This window comes from Anoplopoma fimbria, chromosome 2 (genome assembly GCF_027596085.1).
Source record: "Anoplopoma fimbria isolate UVic2021 breed Golden Eagle Sablefish chromosome 2, Afim_UVic_2022, whole genome shotgun sequence".
In the NCBI taxonomy this organism is placed as follows: domain Eukaryota; kingdom Metazoa; phylum Chordata; class Actinopteri; order Perciformes; family Anoplopomatidae; genus Anoplopoma; species Anoplopoma fimbria.
This window is the reverse complement of record NC_072450.1, coordinates 22,951,048-22,969,426: the sequence shown is the minus strand read 5'-3', so window position 1 is coordinate 22,969,426 and position 18,379 is coordinate 22,951,048. Positions and strand designations below refer to the sequence as shown.

Below are 18,379 nucleotides of genomic sequence, written 5' to 3'. Positions count from 1 at the left end.
TTATTTGTGGCTCTAAAATATCATGAGCCACATAGTGAGTATTATCTCACATCTTGAAAACTGAGATTGGTTTTCCTCAGAAACCCACTTAAATAATGTTAAAACAAAGCTAATATATGAATACTTGTATATTTGCATTACCTCAGTTTCTGTTTCTCTACATATAACAGTCCAATGAGGATTTTCTATTTAATAATAATCGGTTTATACTGTAGTAATGATTGTGGAAATAAACTGACCCTACAATCCACAGAATCAAGATTTGCGCACATAATAACATTTATTGAGCTTAATGACTTCAGGGACCACAGAGCTTCCGCCTAATATGTCTATCCTGACATTTCACAGGGGCCAAGAGAAAAATATTCAATATGAAAGGGGCTTAACTCCTCTCTCAAAATTATTGCTGCTTATCTGATTGAAAAATCAATCCTTAATGATTATCTGGCCAGCGTGTCATGGTCCGACCTCAAGAACACATCCAAGAGCTTCACTTTCAGTTCCTCCCCAACAGAACGGTTTCCATATTACTGGCCCTTAATTATTCATCTATGCTCGTTTGGCGTCTCAGTTGGAAAATAAAGCAAATCCTTTGGACCGATGATACAGAATAGCGCTGCGACCTCTCTGCTGAACCCACGTGCATTGTCCATTTGTCTCCCACTGCTGGTGTGAGTGAAATTGGAGCCCGGGTGGAGATTACTTCCTGATGTGTAAAACTTTGTCTCTCGCGAAGCACAACTCCATAAACAGCCAGCTCAGTGGTGTGTGTGCGAGCGATGCTGGAGGAGCTAGGTACGTTCCCTTTTGTATTGTGCAAAATGATATCTCTGCAGTGTAACCGTCTCTATTACAGGGGGACGAGATTGTCTTACCCTTTGGATTTGCTTCACAGAACACAACAAATGAGTTTGAGCTGCTTGCTGTAGACTCATAGTGCCTATGCCTGTCCACAGGGGGAAATTGAAAGAGGTAAACTATGGGACTCCAATCAATTTCTTTATAGAGTAAAACTATATGACAATCATGACTACAGTCATGAGATACAAAAATAAATAAATACTAGAACCCCTGAGATGTTTCTATTTTTGCTCTGGTTTAGTTTCAGCGTATCAAATTAAGAAAATAAAAACACATTTAAACAATTTATCGGCTACATACTATAATCATTTTTTTATTTGAATGCATCCATTTAACAAAGCTTCACAACATGTACAGTAGATATGTCCTTAACAAAATCAACAAGTGTTCATGTCAGTTTTTTCATTTTATATTTGCATTTTGTCCAAGCCCTTTAAAAAGTTCTGTATGTCGTGGCGATGTGGACAATTACAAATTCAGGAAGCATTCTGGATTGTTGCAGAAATTGACAAAAGCTCTGTCATGAGAGGATGTGGGACTAGCACACAGATGGGTGAAAAAAAGAAAAAAAAGAAAACCAATACATACAATTACAAAAATGAACCAGGTTTGCATTTTGGACTCTTTTGAGATCACAACTGCTGCAGACCTTGAGAAATAATTTTTACACAATGCGTTGTACCAGCAGAAGCATCAAAGTGGAAATTATACAATTCTATATAATCAATTTTAACATAGTGATGAGAGCATGAACGTTCCTTTTTTTTTATTATACAATTCAAGACTCCCACTACCATGAAGAGTAATGTTGTGAATAAAAAGCTGCCGTATAAAAATAGGAAGATTCTTCACACAATGTTTGATGTTAACTTATTAACTGAAAAACACAATTTCATATTTCTTTACCTGCCAGTGTAAACGCAGACACATCAATCTCGTGCCCTAGGAGGCTGGTAATACTGCTGTGTGGGTCTGGTGCGTCTAGGCTGTCCATCTCCCCCACGGCGAAACTCTAATGAACTGTCGTAGTAACCATCATCTTCCTCCTGCCATTGGACATTTGATATGGTTGTGATGTTACTGTGGGTAATCAGATTAAGATGTCATTTCCCTCCTTTCTCAACGCACTTGAATACAGTTTAATTAGTTGCTTCCACTTAGTGACACATTCTGATCTTAATAATGATGATGAATACTGAATTATTTTATTAATATCTGTTTATTCTCCTTACCAAAACATCAGCAGAAACAGGTTTGATGTTATGCAGCAGGACCTCCTCGCAGTTTCCATAATCACTGAATACAACCACAGCCGTGGAGCCTGATGGGTGCACAGCATCTATTCTGGCATTGTAGAACTTCAGGAGCGCACGCACACACCACGGCAGACGGACACAAAAGAGAAACTTATTTTAATACAAACATTTCCACACGTCAAGGCGAGACAAATCAATGTCAATTACACATGACAACCAAATTCAACACAGCGAATGAGATAAAATGAGTCACAACCGCACAAAATGGGTTTTTTTCTTGATGTCACTTGACATGAAGATTGTCAAACAACAAAAAAACACATGAGTGAGTAGTCACTTTAACAGATTGAGTTGTTAATTATATTGTCACAAATTTGGGCCTCAGTTGTCCCTTTGTAGTAGTGACTGTAGGCAGCTAATGTGTCACATTATGAACTCATCTGTGTATGTGTTTATTGTCTTTAATTGTCATTAATGTCATTGTACATTCTCTGACTTGACATACAGTAGATTGAATGTTTCAACAATTATCAGCTATGGCAATGTTTCAAATCCAGGAATTACATACCTTGCCGTCTTCCCAGTACAGTGCCAGGCACTGGTCTCCAGGTTTCCAAGCCTGTTCCACAAAATTGCTTTTCTCTGGACCTCGAGGATATTGACCTTTGCCTGGTCCCGCCCTTCTTTTGGGTCCTGGGTTATTGGAGACGTTTTTCTTGGGGGGCGGCTCCCTTTGAGGGACACACGCTGAATTTGTTGGCTTGATCGGCCCAGTTCTTTTATGCTCCATATCTCCATTTTGGAAATGCGAGGGATCCCCTGTTGCGATTCGAAAATCCCGCGATAGCCCCACTTCTTGAGGCGTCCCTGAGCTTCCTCCCCTCTGGTTAAAGTTTGGCGGCCCGCTATCCCTTTGTCGGTCAAAGTTGTCTGAGTTTGGCCGGTCAGGCTTCCCCTTCCTCCTGCTGCTGTTGTTGGGTTCTTCGATTCTGTCCGTACGCTTACTGTTCCCTCTGCCATCGGGCTCACTGCCTGCACCATCAGTCAGTTTAGATGTGGGTACGTTGTCTCTAACCCCTCTCCTGTTGGACGGCCCAGGCATGTTCCTACCACCTCCGTCTCCATTTCTGGATCGTTGGTGGTGAGATGCGCTAAACTCCATCTGCTGCTGAGGTTCTTTTGGATGTGAGAAAGTAGTCGAGAAAGGTGAAGGGAAAATGGGCTCATCTCTCGGCTCCCTCCTGTCGTTTTGCGATCGGTCTGATGGGCCTCGTGACCATCTCTCCTGGCCCTTCCACTGCGGGGCTTGAGCTGATGTTTGGGAGGTCGTACAGTCAGAGTGAGGCTCCTGGCCCGGTTTGGGAAAGTCAAAGTCCCTGTGGAAGCGAGGTGGTCGGTCGTTCCTTTGTTGCCTATGGTCATTGTGCGAGGAGAACTTGTTCTGAGATGTGTCTTTGGAGTAATAGTCTGAGTTGGAGAAATTCGGTTTACTCTCGTGGTGTCTCTGAGGTCCGTGGCTCTTTGGCTCTGAGAAAACAAACCAATAAAAAAAAAAAGCAGTGTAATCAAAAACTATGGCAAAACAATAGGTGGTAAATAATAAAAAAAGACCACATTACAATGTGTTATTCATGAAGATTAACAATAGCTAAAACACTTAATATCATGACCAAAATATCATTAATGGAATCACCAAATCATAGCATCCTTGGCCAAACACAATCAATTAAACCATTATTAACCATATACAAAAGTTTGTCAATGCCAACTTTCAATCACAGCCCAAAAGCATCGTTCTTCCACACCAGCACTGATTTTGGACAGTAAGAGAACGGCCAGACCACCACAGCACGATCCGTCTGATCCCATAGTGACTCTGTCTATGGTGGCGTCATGTTATTAATTTGTACTTACTAAAGATTGGCTTGAAAAAGTATAAGAACATCCCCAATACTTCAAATCATATTATGTATTCTTTCCTGAATGAATCTAGGTAAAGGGTTAAAGTGTGATGTTTATGGACCAAGAGAGGTACCAAGGTAGTTTAGAATGAAATAGCAAAAACTTCACCCACCATCAATGGAGAAAACTCCCATCTTTGATTCAAGAAAGTCGAAGAGAGTGCTTGGTCCGGACGGCCTTCCACCTGCTCCCTCCTCCTCATCTTCATTTCTGGACCGGCCTCTTCCCCTTCCTCTGGCTGAGAAGAACCCAGAAACAAGATTATGTAGACCCAATAAAGAAGTGTCTACATCTAAGGTTCATGTGACATATACGTCTGGTTGTGTGCATACGTGTGTGTCTGTGTTTTAAACTTGAACCTAACTGAAGAAACACAACAAGAACACATCAATTCCTTAAAGATGACATGAATTTGGAAAGTTCTGCAGCAGACTCAGAGGATCGATGTATGCAGCAACAATCAAAACAGTCCCTGCTCACACTTGTTATAACACAAAAGGCAACGTGACGGAATAAGTTTCAAGTTGCTGCAAGTTGATTTTCGGTGGTGAAACAAATATAAAAAAATAACCGTAGGGAAAGTAGGACATCCATCTGAAACCTTACGTGTGCTTGGGAAAATAGTCCGCAGCAAAGTGTGTATGCAATTTGTGTTAAATGGACTAAAACAAGTCTAACTGCCAATGTGGACCTTTAACTGGGCTGTATGTCACTTTCACTGCATTTTAAAAGGGACCGCCACATCCCTCCCCCCCAATTTCTCTCTTACTCTGTAGAAAACAAAAGGTTTCAGGCTATGGAACATTTTCTGAAACCAAAGCGGGGCAGCTTTATGTGTGTGTGTGTGTGTGTGTGTGTGTGTATTTATATGAACCTCTGGGTGGGGGCCTGATAGGTTCAGCTACCACAGGATCGGGTCCGCTACCAGAAGATCCAGTCAGAAGGCTGTTTAGTGCCACTTCGAGGTTGTTGTTATTATCCATTAGAGCCAGCCGAGCAGCCTCCCTGTTAAAGCCCATCTCCATGATGTCCCTCAGAGCACGCTCATCCACCTAAACAAAAAGGTGGATAACATAAAAAAGAGATACAACCAAAGGATAAAAAGAAAAAGCTTGTATGGCAAGGGTATAAAATGTACAGGGAGAAGGGTAAAATACATATGGATGGATAATGGTTGTTTAGTTATAGTAAACTCAGATATAAGGTTCACTTTGACTGGGAAAAAAGGACTGGAAAGACAGTGGAGAATGAAAACCCCATCCACAAAGAACCTCCTTTTTAAGTTGGCCCAGCATAGATATCACTTTGTATTAGGTTGGATTATTGCATCCAGGTTACAAACCATCATTACCACATTACCAAGCCAAATACTATAATATCCTCTTCCATCCTATTTATGTGTTCAGCCTAATTGCTGGCTGAGTTCTGCCTAGAAACTGGCAGGTCACAACACAAAGCCAGACAAATGGACTGCCACTTGATTGGAAAACCCGGCCAAGCCTTCAGTTCATTTAGATTTCTACAATATCATAATCAATGCCTCACCTAGTCCATGAGCCATGAAATAAAAGACTTCAATCCAGACGAAAGAAACCAAAGAGGAACACAAGACAAATTCCAACTTTTCAATTGCTTTGTTCCAGTGAATGGAGGCTTCATTAATGTAATGGCGAAATCAGAATTTAAACACAAGTGGCTTTCATAACTAGCTCAAAACAGACTTGTTATAAAGGTTTGGGGAAAGTCTGTCTCCTCACCAGCTCTCGGTAGTTCCCATCTTGTCTGCTTTCGGGTCTTTCGACCCTGTCTTCACGTCTCCTCTGCTGGTATGAGTCTCGGCCCCGAAAGGAGGAAGCGCCACTGGATAAATTACTGCCTGCATTTCCTCCACCACCGAACGTCCTCGGAGCCTAACAAGTAACAGAACAAGACGATCAATACAGCTGCAGGGCTCGGCAAAACAATAAAAAGCTGACATTAGAAGCTCAACTTTGTAGTTGACAATGTAATTAGGATTCTTCATTGGAAGAGTTGCTCGAATTCTCAAAAGCAATCAAGGTTAAGATGAATGCCGATAAGGGGCATGTATTATTTTAAATGGAGACCAAATGAAATGGCATGTGCAAAAATTACAATCAATAAAAGAAACGGCAATTAGTTAATGTGGTCCTGAAGAGTCTATTAATAGGCAATATTTTGTGAGGAAAAGCTAACAAATGTGAGGTATAACGTATTGCAGTAGCTCTGTAAAATAATAAATCCTTTAAGGGACATAAGTAAAGACTTATGATATGGGTTTACGTACCTCTTTGGTCTTTGCCACCTCAGCAATAGCTGCTGTCCGCTGCTTTTCAAACTCATCATTCTCATCTGGACTTTTGGCCGCATTCTGAGACTGGAGGGTCTTCCTCTGGTCCAGATCCCTGGTGTCTACTTCTTCCGTCCTTGCACACTTCTACAGGGAGCAATTAGAGAGAGTGAGAACATGTTATCAATGAATTTCCACATTTTGTCCGATTACATTGGGACAATAAACAAAGTCGCCTGCATTGTTTAAGCTACACTCAAGAATTTGTTGTAGCAACCAAAAGCAACGCAAATAGCAAAGCTGCCTCCCAGCTCACAGTTTAATGTTTTAAACCCTCAACTGTATTATATTACTAATAAGTTACTTGGAAAAAATTAGATGGGAAACTCAACACTTCCTACAGCTGTTTTGGCGACTGTAGGAAGTGATGAGTCAGTAGGAGAAGTGAGCTACTGATTGGAGCAATGACCTTTGCTCGGTGGGTTCACCCTCTTTCTGTTGCATTAGCAATCCAAGCATGGTAAGTGATAGGCGGCACGCTGAGAGAGGCAGAGGTGACTTATCTGAAAATAGGGGGAAGAGAAGCCAGCTACTATGACATTTTTGTGGTTTGTGCAACAATCAGCACAAGCAGCGCTCCGACTGGTGAGAGGTTCATTCCAATAAGGTGAGTTGTTGGTATTTTGGTGGGTCTTTGCACTGAGAATAGACGTCTCAGGACCACATCCATCAATCTGCTTGCAAATCTGATGATTTTTTTCCAACAGAAAAAACTAAATACTTGCCACAAATGTGCGGCAATAACGGAATAATGCCTAAAACGTAAATGGTCTAATTTATTTAAACACTCCCCAGCCAGTAGATGAATATATTGTGGATAAAGCAGACTGCCTGGTTGACCGGCGGTAAATCCCTGCAGCCATCTGAAGGCAGGAGGACAGATATGTCAGACAGGTGCGTTATGACTCCATATTCTGCCTGTTTACATGAGAGCCATCATATTACCGGAGCTCATTACTCCTGTGCGTCACAGCCTGCATTCAAACTTTTAAAATAATTTGGTCATTATTGTTTCATCATGGAAATGCATTAAGGTGCTGTATCCCAATCCAAGAGATGACAATTTACAACATGAGACGCAGCAGAACGGAGACTGAAATAGTCTGCACCACTCAAAACGATTTATTTCTTCATTTGTTTGTTTGATGAGATGTCGTCGTCATGCGTCACCGGGAGTGGCCCAGCTGTTAAAAGTTCAACATTGCACTGCTGCACCTACATGAACCAAGACAGCAGGTGTGCTTGGAGACGTGAAACCAGTCCTACCACCTGGCACGTGCTGTTGCGTTTGCGCGATTAATACAGGGCTCATTATCCTAATGACTCCTGGTGGTTCCTCGCTTCGAGATCTCCACCACTGATATTTCGGCCCCTATTTCTCCTTCGTTGAGGAGGACTGGAATTTTATTTGTGATAATAAAACCTTTGAAAATCATAACAGTAAATATCTCTTTCCAAAGACAATGTCCCTGTTAGTCTGGATAATTCACAGACCTTCCTGTGGACGGTTTACCTTTTTTCTTTATATTCAGTAGAAAACAGTTCCCCAAAGATGAATGTCTGTGAGCTCTGTAGATAAGCCAGGCTAACCAAGGCACTGGCACAGGGCAAATGGATTCTGGAGGGGCAAGGCAGATAAAACAGCAACCTATCCGCATGGCTGGATATCTAAGTGGTGATTGATGTAAACATGAAGACTAAAACTCCCATGCTACTTTCTTTCAATGTTCTGAAGTGTACCCAACGTATCACTGATTCAAATTGTTATGGACTCGGAGCATGAGGGAAACAATTATTTTGTCGGATGAGATGTCAATTAAATTTAACGTATCAAACAAAATGTCCAGTGAAACAGAACGTAAAAGAAAATGCAAGCACATATTTGAAGAGAATCTGCTTCAGAGAGCCAATTACCTTGAGATAGGATATGATTTATAACCCTAAGCTTACATCCAATCAACACTTAAGCCGTGGAGTGACCCGGCATTAGTAATACATTTACACTGGAAAATCTAGAGAATGCTAAATGATAATTCCCAAATGCTCCTCATCCAACTTTACAAAGCTTCAGCAAATCTGGAGTGAAGAGTGGGTGGAAATCCCAAAATCCAAGTGTCAAGCTGATGCGGATGAATCCAGCGCTGAAGCGGGGATTCTTGCCAAGGGAGCATCGACTCCGGCTCAGTAGTTTTCAAAATGAGAAATGATGCGATGATGTGCAAAACCACAAAATGTGGAAGAATTAAGGGTGGTTCAATAGCTTCTGGCTGCACTGGGAATTGAGCATGGTTATTCTTTTCAAATCAAAAACTGTGTGTAAATATGTTTGACGATGTGATGCAAGTATATTTCTGATGGTGCGCTTTAGAGGCCTGCCTTTACAATTTTATTTGAACGCTGTACAAAGGCAACACTCAACACCACTTATATTTTTTGGAAGGGGAACGCGGTCATTGCAAAGTTTGCAATATGTGTGCGTAAGACAACAAAGCAGAATTAAAATTCAGTGATGCATTTTAAAGATTCATGAAGACGACACAATTAGTTTGATCAGAGAGACCGATTACAAGAAAAGGGACATCAAGGCCCACTCCTGGAGCCAGGCCTGTGTCTGGACCCTCAAATACAATTGTGAGGTTATTGTTATTCCACAGTACCTCTGACTTCTATTAAGTCGCTGCTGAAATCTCATCTCCATAAACTTGCATTTACCCGACTGATTAATTTTTGTTAGTTTGCTATTTTATAATCACGCTTCTAGTTTATTGTTTTCATCTGGTGTTTATGACAGAGAAGCACTTTTCATAATTAATATTACCCTTACCTGACCAAATGGCACAAAGGGAGGAGGTCCACCTTCTGCTCCAATGTTACTCCTGCTGTGTTTGGCCAGACTCTGCAGATTGAACCGTAAAGGGAGATTAATAACTCTTAATACTTGCAAGAGAAATTACTGACTGGAGGTGGCCTTTAATGTAGATTTAAAATGATTACCAACATATGAATTCATTCGATTTTAGCAAAAGCATCTGAGCCGTCATCACAAAATCCACTCTCACCCTTTGCAGTTCCCATTTCTCCACCATGTGATCAACCTCTCCTCCGAGGACGGAGATTTTTGAGTCATCGAGCAGCAAAAGACCATTTTTAACCTGGACTGTACCAAGGAGCTTTACCTTTGTTCCAGGGGGGGTATTTAGACTGAAAAACAAACGAAAAAAGCAACAATAAGAAATGAACAGTAGGTATGAGAGGATGCTTCAAATATAAATTGTTTAACCTGTTAAATGTATAACTCATACAAGGGTTTAAGATATGAGAACTGAGTATACCAGGCCCAGCACCCTATTGACTTTACCCATACTACTTTGTAGATGACATGGAGCAGTGCGGCCAGGGGATGGGTGGCGAGGCTAGCAGAGACTATTAATAATCCCAGCTGCTCACCCATCCTCATGGTAAATTAAAAGCCCCTCTATCTCATCAGGCCTGATAAGGCCTCTGCCTCTCTCATTAAGGAAGCACAAGGACTTAGAGGGATTTCCAGCTACTGATGCCGGATGCCAAAGCAACAATTAGGGATTTCACTCCAAACCTCTGGGATGGATGCTGTTCTCATGATAGCAGCCAGTGCAGAAGTGAGGCTCTCACTCGCCTCGATTCAATCAAATACAAGCACATGTACACGCGGTATTTGCATTCTAATCAATGTTGGTACTCATTGGTTAACTGTTATCGCTCTATATGACTGTCTCACACACTGAACAGTCCTGTGATCCATCCCATCCTGCTTTGTCACTCACTTTTTGGCCTCACGCACACTAAAGCGGACACTTTCATAAGCGACACTAACAGGCGCCGTTGCCAGACGCTCATAAAGAGGGGATTTGTTCTGTACGCTCCTCTCTTCCCATCAGGAAGTCAAGGCCCACATTCTGGCCACTCCACCTGTACAGACTGGCTAGTCACCATGGCAGCCGTCACCAAGGCCACCGTTGCTGGGATGGAGATGTAATTAAGGCCGGGGAAGTGTTAGATAGCTGCAACCACGTGGAAATTGCAGATAACGGGAAAACTGAGGCATATGGTGGGGTGGTGGTGTTGTTGACACGGAGGTGGAGGGTGTGTGTAGAATCTTACACATTTGCTTTGAATATACGAGGAAGTGGCTTAACGACACTCTGCTTTACATCTATGTTAATACTTGAAATACATTTTTACAGTCATCTATTTTTTTTAAACACATAAACTGATGTTATTTTTGTATCTGTATTAAACAGCAATATTAACTTCCCAGGCAATTACAATATTCTACAATATTCCTAAATAGAACACTGTTATATGGGTACCTGATCTTAGACAGGTGTTGAAACTCCAATCCAACACAGGTGGTATGCCCATCTGTCATTTGAAGGCGCAGCATCCGCGGCGCGCCCTGGGACTCCTCATGGTCTTTAGGAGCCGAGACGTTCCTCACCTTCTGCACCTGAAGAACACATGGACCTTCCAACTGGCCAAGTACAAGAGACGACAACAACAGACGTATGGCTTAAAAAGGGAAATCAGCAGCATGTGGGGGCGGATCGCAACAGCAAAATATGAGCCAAAAACTAACTATTTAGCATTTAGCTGTTCAATAATTTATTTCTAAAGGCATAAAAATAATGACTTGTTCCATTCAGCACACCTGTGTCAGCAGAGGTTTAAGTATTTCTGAGAACTGCTTCATGACTAACCTTAAGATTTACAGTAAACATTTTATTTACAACCATTTATCAGATCTATCCTCTCAAATAAGGATTTCTAGCTCTACGGAAAATATAGTGTAACCTCTGTAAATGCACTCTACAAGTTATACTACAATCTGTAGTTTAATGAAAGTAAAGATTTTCAGATGTCTTTCATTCTGTTAGACATCATGTAGACTGTACAAAGCAGCTCTGATCGCAGCGGAGGTTGAGCTCACCTAGAAAAACATATTTTAATCCTCTGGCAATATTTGGAACATCTTTTCTCCAGTTTCACAGGTGAAAAGGCGGTTCTCTGATCCTCGTTTGAAAGTGTTTTGGGGCCATCTAGTGGCACTCATGAAAACTGCATTTCAGCTCAACACTTTAAGCCTGCACTGACTTTCAGCCCTAAATAAGCGCAGAATTTCCCACTGAGTACACAAATATAGCATTGAAATGGCGGTTTGATAATTTCTGTGCAACTCACCTTGTCAGTTCTTCCACTATTGATATCAGACGGTAGAAACCTTCTCCCAATAGGCCTGAGGTCGCTCTGCAATAAAAGATATGGCTCAATTAAAAATAAATAACAAATAATGACAAGAAATAATGCAATACAGTTCCCAAAAAATGTGTTTACCTACATTGTTTTGTGCCTCATAGTAAAAATAATCTGCCCAAGTAAATTAATCTGCATATTAGTTACATAGTTATTACATTATACCCTCAGTCCCAGAAATTTATATCATAGAGCCAATTCGAAGCACACAAGCAGTTAATGCAGTACAAATCAAATGGTGTTATTTATTTGTAACCAACCAACAATTTTTTCTCCACGCTGCAAACATCTGTCAGATATCTGTTGTCTGCACCAAGGTACCTATTCAGAGTGGGTCTGTCAGCCATCCCTTTTTACAATCCTGTTTTACTGCAGCTGACATTATCTCTAAATGCAGGTCTTTTATTTCCCCAGGTAACCTAAAAAAGTAATTGCTTCTTTATATCTATGTCTCAACAAATTTCTCGAAACACAATTACGATACAATTATTTTAAATGGCTGCATCTTGGCTTCTAACTTAGGACTGTCTCTGTTTTGATAGTAAAGCAACTGCTCCCCAATTAATCCTCGTTGAAAGATTTCACTACCCTACAAGCTCCAGCTCAAAGGTCCTAAATGTTGGTTAAACCAGGGATGCAGTAATAAGTCAAAGTGCAGTCTGAGATGTTTTGGCAGCCCTCCTGGCCAAAACTTAAAGGTCAAGGCTTTTGCAGTAAATTCTACTGCTGTGTGTTCTGGACTTGTCTGCTACTGCAGATCAATCAAGTAGTGTCACTGCCTCTCTTACACGGAAGCATTTTCAGTTATACAACTGCCTGTGGTTCTTATTCACATATTAACACGTTTGTGTTTATGTGTTGTCTACTTGGTTGGCTATATTCTATATTGGCACTTATTTTTATGATTAGTATTATTATTATTATTATCAGCATTATCATTATCATGATTATTATTATGTTGTTGTTGTTTCTCAATGCTATGAAACTCAAATAGATTTTTGGCTTCTTATTTCATGTTAAGATGTAGGCAATTGACTTAAATTAATTGGCTGATCAAAAAGGAAAAAGTACATAGTGTGATGTGAAGGTGCAAGATTAGCTTAAGATGCTTGGTCTGCCAATAGTAGGACATACTTAATTAACAATAGGCACAATATGCTTTTCACACAAATCTCTGGACACCACTAAATAGATCATACTGAAAGTTTCACAGAGAAAATAATTCAACACCCAGTTTAAATTGTGTGTCCATAGCTTTGTCAGTGTAGATGTACAGTGTCTGTGTAAGTAAGTGTAACCCTGAAAAGCACAAAAAAAACGATGACCCAATGAAGTACCACAACAATGAATAGCCGTTTCCCAAGACTGCTTACAGTGCAAACCCCTTGTTGAACAGTATCTGGGTACTGCAACGTCAATTCAGAGCAGACTAAATTTATTCACAAACACATACAAAGTAAAAACTTACGTCAAGTGCAATACGAATAATGTCATTGTGTGTTATTTTCTCAGCAGATCCTTTCAGTTCTGCTACGCCTTCATCACTGAGGTACCTGTTAGACGACAGACAAGGTGGAGAGGAAAGAAGGTGAAGTTTGTTAGAGGTTATAAAGTAGAAGGTGTGCATGCTTAACGACAATTATGTTTTAGGATTCAAAAATTCTAGAGATCATCTACCCACGATTTTAAATCACAATAAATATGTAAGGTAAATGAAAATAAGCAATGTAGAATTCTTATGCGAGAACAATAATTCAAGTGGAACATGAAGCATTTGACTCAACTATGTGATTATTATTTATTTGTTTAATAGCATTTTTTTTTTCAGTCAGCTTGCATAATGTGCCAAAAAACCACAACCTCAAACGCATCATCTCTAAATGAGGAAAGGCATATGTGTATATAACATTGCACATAACTTGGTTTAATTGTATAAGCTCGCATAAACACCCTTAACAGCCCAGTAGGGAGTGGGACCACTACATTAATAAGACTACAAACTAGAGAAGGGGTCTGAATGTAGCTGCTGGTGTCTGACCATGTTAATGGCATGCTAACTGTGTACTAGCTGTAGCAGTAGGTGCTAGGTTAACGTTGTGCATGTGGCTAGCTCCTGGTTAGCTAGTTAGCTAGTTAGTAACGTCACCACGGTCCGCACACCCTACAGCTGGAACAACACTACAGGAACAGCACGTTAGGGCTAATGATCAGGGCTGTAAGCCTCCGGTAATCTGGCCCCTCGGTGAGTTGACTGGTTAGCTCACTGACGTTAGCTAGCAGGGTACCTACCAGCCCTCTCTGGTCAAAGAGTCTGCCAAATCGGTCATTTTCATCCACACTGTAGGTGTGTAAATAACCACACCAATACGTTTGAATGCAGTACGCTTGAACAACGACTATCTGTTTTGGTAATGCATGTTCTATTGAGAATGATAACGCTTGCTAATGTGAGTGTTGAGCCACTCGTACTACGTAACATGCGTCACCAGCCGAGACGCGTCTACGGCGTGCCGAGAGGGTCAAACGCATTTTCATTCCTTAATCGCTTTTCTTCCCTTTATGGGTAGTTTGGTTTTTTCAGTGGGGAAAGATGTCTGGCATCCATCTGTAAAGGACAACATTTATCTCACCGGAATCATATCTTAATGGCGAATTGTCTGTTTATATAATATTTCAGTTACTGTGGATTCTTTACTGTTGTTTTTTTTTGCTCATTTGCTTATTTATAATATTTATTTTTGATGATTTTTTACTTTGTCTCTTGTTTGCACTATCCTCTATGCTGCTGTAATCCTGTACATCTCCCCGCTGCGGGACTAGTAAAGGATTATTTTATTTTATCTTAATTCAGTGAATGAGTGAACTGTCCTTTATCATGCATGTATGATAAAGTATATATTTTAGATCCCAGATTCTTCATGGTGTTCACCCCTACTTTTTGGGCTACATTGGGACAAGCCAGTCACAGTCCAAATTCACTACATACAAATGTTTATCAGTGTTTCAGAAATTAAAACTAATGTCCACTGTATATTGATATGCCATTATATTATGTCCATGGGTACATTTTATACATAAAAATGAACAAAACAGAATTGGAAAGTGCATGTTGGACCTAGCTGAATTTGATAAATGGTAGTCTTCTTTAAATTGTGGTCTTGATTCAACAATGAAGCTAAACTAATACTATGGAACAAAGGAGACACTTTTGAGAAGGAAAAAATGATAACTTGGGCATAGAATCGGTACATCGTTATTTCTCAAATGTTTCTACCTTCTGTTGTGTTCAATAATCCCTTTTTTGATATGTATGTGCGTATGAAGCCATCACAACCAAGTTAAAGCCACATGCAACCAGTCTTGAAAACTGATAATAACAATAATTATAATAATAGTAATAGTAATAATGATCACTGCCCTCAGACACACAGGAGCATATGGATCCCAATTACAAATGAATTCAGAGGCCATCACAGACTGCACATTTTTGCTGGGATGCTGAAAAATTCAGCTTGGTAAAAACTCTCACAGCCCAATATGACATAGTTATTTAATTCTTAAGTCAGGTTAGAAGGTGCCGGAGCAAGATTTGTCGGAATTGGCACTTCATGAACAAACACTGAACCAATGTGATTTATGTTTTAAGGAATGTTCTGTGATGGTTCTAGGGAGGAAAAGGATAGAATGTGTCAAATCAATTTTTTTTAAACTCCATCTGTACAGCATTTGTATTATTGGAAAGCATACTCGTGCATTCATTTTAGAAAAGTCATGCCTTTTTAAAGCATTACTGTATATGATTTGTTATGGAAAAATGGCACTTTGTACTGTATACAAAAAAGAAAAATACCTGCCCTGGTATAAGTAATACAAAACCCTGGATACTAATATAGTGATACCATTTTAATTGTAACCACAAGATGGCAGTATATACACACTGACGTGTTTCACAAGATTTAAAGAAACCCCAGCAATAGAATGGACCAGTCCACCAAGCTCCTCACAATGAATTGTGAGGATAACATTTCCCTTATTGAGTCCAAACCTTTGAGTTTCAGTCTGATTCTCCGAGCTAATGATTAATACATGTTCTATACAAAGAAGACGACATTCAACATTTTTTCATAGCATTCATTGCATACAACTTGAGACTTTGATACAAGGCTGGATTGTGTTGTCACTGGCACAACCACTGATGTAAAATTACATTTTTTTGCACACAGAAGATTAGCACAATACATAAATCATGCCTGCCCAAGTCAATTCTTCAAAAAAATGTGTAAAAAAGAAAAAAAACATTTACTCTGTTGTTGTTTATGAATTGAGCAACTTGAAGACACAATACTGTATAAAGGAAAACATTTTTGATTATCCTTGAGGCTTTTTTTTAACAACTGATTCATTTTTATATATTGAATCTTTTTGTATTTGTTTATGATATGACTATGTTGCCTTGGAATACTAATGCCAATAGAGGACAAATAATTCAATAAGAAAAAAATTGCATCCAAGCTGACGTAGATCAATTTTCTGAAGTTGGACTTTCAGTTTAAATGGCAGAGATCAATCTCATTATCAATACAGCAACATTTGAATTTCTATAATTTGGCCTCTGGGGTTTTGGGGATTCTATATCCCTGTGGTAATTCTTTGACCGATTTGGAAGGGTAGATCTCTCATTTTCTGATAGGATTAGCAAGGCACAATGCCACGAGGCTTGTGTTCAGCTAGAATAGAGGAAGAGCGTTAACACACTGCTGGCAGCCATGCCGACAGCCTTTCAGGGACTCAAAGAAGAAAGGTCTTTAAAGATAACAAGATTTCAGGAGGTCGAATTCAAAGCGGGTCAAATTTGATTTCATAGCTAAATGCTTCATTCAATACGGACATTTGACTTTAAGTTTTGCCTTTTTTTTTTTTTTTTTTTTATTCAAAATGTGCATGCTAAATCTGTTTCCAGCCATTCACATACAAACCATGCCTGTGTAAATCTCCATTCGCATGACAGTTTACATATTGGTGAGAATTTTTCCCAGTCCAGATTGACATGGTAACAGTGGAAGCATAATTATACTGAATTACTGCTCCACTTGTAAAGATTGATGCTGGTAATATAACAGCTGCAAATTAGATGAGCTCAGAGAAAGCTGAAATCTGTGACCTGTTTGTTAAATATATTTCTTGTTCTTGCGGGTGGCAAAGATATGTTATTTTCCTTCTTTTCTAAACTGCAAATCAAGCAAATGTTGTGAAAGTTGTAATGGTCAGGGTCATTTGAAGCCAGAGCTGAGGTCTTAAGTCGGATTGGGATGGCCCCAGCTGTCTGGAAGCACAAAGGCAGGTGAAAGGTTAATGCTACTTGTGGCTTTTTATCCCATTACAATCATTAGGTTACGTTTGTCATTAAGAAGAAAGTTCCACCTGATCAAGCATAACTGCTGAATGAACACATCAACCGGGGAAGAGCCATGATGTTCACTGTCATGTGTGGTTCATTATCGTACACAAGTAATACAATATTTCACTAACAGGGGCACAAATGTTCCGTATTTACATAGAAAGAACTCTCTCCGATACTGCGTTTCTTGGGTGAGCAGATCATTGTTTGAGTAGAGCACATAAGACGGATCTCACAAACGTTTCTCTTTGTTGCATCACATCACCTCATTGCTGTTTGCATCAGACAAGCTAGGCTATTTGGGATTTTACTGTAGCTTTGGGCTGACTTTAAAATGACCAAACAAAGCTGAAAACCAACAGCGTAAAGCATTTTCAGTATAACAACCTGATTGGAAAAAAAGGAATCAAAAAAACAAAAAACATCAATTGTGTTCCAGCCCAAATCTTCCCATGAGAAGTTAAGGGTTAGTTGAATCCTGGAAACAGGATGGGGAGAAGGGCAAAAAACATATTATAAACCATACAGAAAATCGCCTGACATCATCTATCTGACAAGTGAGCAATACTAATGTGGCAAAGATATTTAAACACAGATGTTTTCCTTATCCAAGATCTGTTGTGCAATTTTAAAAGACAGCAGTAATTGCATTTCAAACTTATCAACCGTGCATAATATGAACCCTGTTATGACTCACATAAAACTGATTAAAGCTACCAGGGAAGTGTTTGTTTTGTCTTAATAACTGTGTAACGGTTAAATGAAATTATTTTCATTATTTTAATAGTTTTTTTGGTTCGGGTTGTCCTTCAAAACGTTGCGTTTTGTTTTAAACTATCTTCAGGATACTCCTCAGTAACTGTAGGCTATTACTATAAGTACTGTACATTAAAGTAAATGTTGCGTTTGATTTCAGCAACTTGCAAGGTTGCTAATTCGATTCAAGAAAATGTGCCCTGTGGTTTAATCTACATTATTATACTGCCACGCCCTTGAAACAACAGGAAGACTGAAAACCAACTGTAACAACTTCTGCACCCAAGGCAGACCCAGGCTACACAAACCATCGCCCCTACGGGAGACCCGGGTCACTAAAACGAACCAACGCGAGGTGACGCTGATTGACAGCTCACCGCGGCCAATCAAATGCCTCTTCCACCGTAAACAGAGGGGGCGTGTCCCTAGCTCGGCTGATGCTATTGGTTAGATTGAACCAGCGCAGCTGACGTCCCCATTGCGCGGGTC

General features: G+C 40.0%; 1 protein-coding gene across 2 annotated transcripts; it reads right to left on the bottom strand.

The window, feature by feature from the left end:
• Nucleotides 1–1,155: 1,155 nt before the first annotated feature.
• On the bottom strand, nucleotides 1,156–14,244 carry tdrd3 (tudor domain containing 3). Of its 2 annotated transcripts, none has more exons than XM_054613029.1 (13): nucleotides 14,026–14,244; nucleotides 13,205–13,289; nucleotides 11,665–11,730; nucleotides 10,797–10,957; nucleotides 9,507–9,648; nucleotides 9,272–9,343; nucleotides 6,385–6,534; nucleotides 5,837–5,989; nucleotides 4,954–5,131; nucleotides 4,192–4,317; nucleotides 2,686–3,644; nucleotides 2,094–2,219; nucleotides 1,156–1,907 (listed from the first exon to the last, which is right to left on the bottom strand). In XM_054613029.1, the coding sequence occupies exons 1-13, from the start codon at nucleotides 14,067–14,069 to the stop codon at nucleotides 1,791–1,793; spliced, it is 2,379 nt and encodes a 792-aa protein (XP_054469004.1). In that variant the 5' UTR covers nucleotides 14,070–14,244; the 3' UTR covers nucleotides 1,156–1,790. The 2 variants fall into 2 exon arrangements, with proteins under 2 accessions (XP_054469004.1, XP_054469011.1); XM_054613036.1 differs by having other exon boundaries at nucleotides 1,817–1,941.
• Between the last annotated feature and the right edge of the window lie 4,135 nt (nucleotides 14,245–18,379).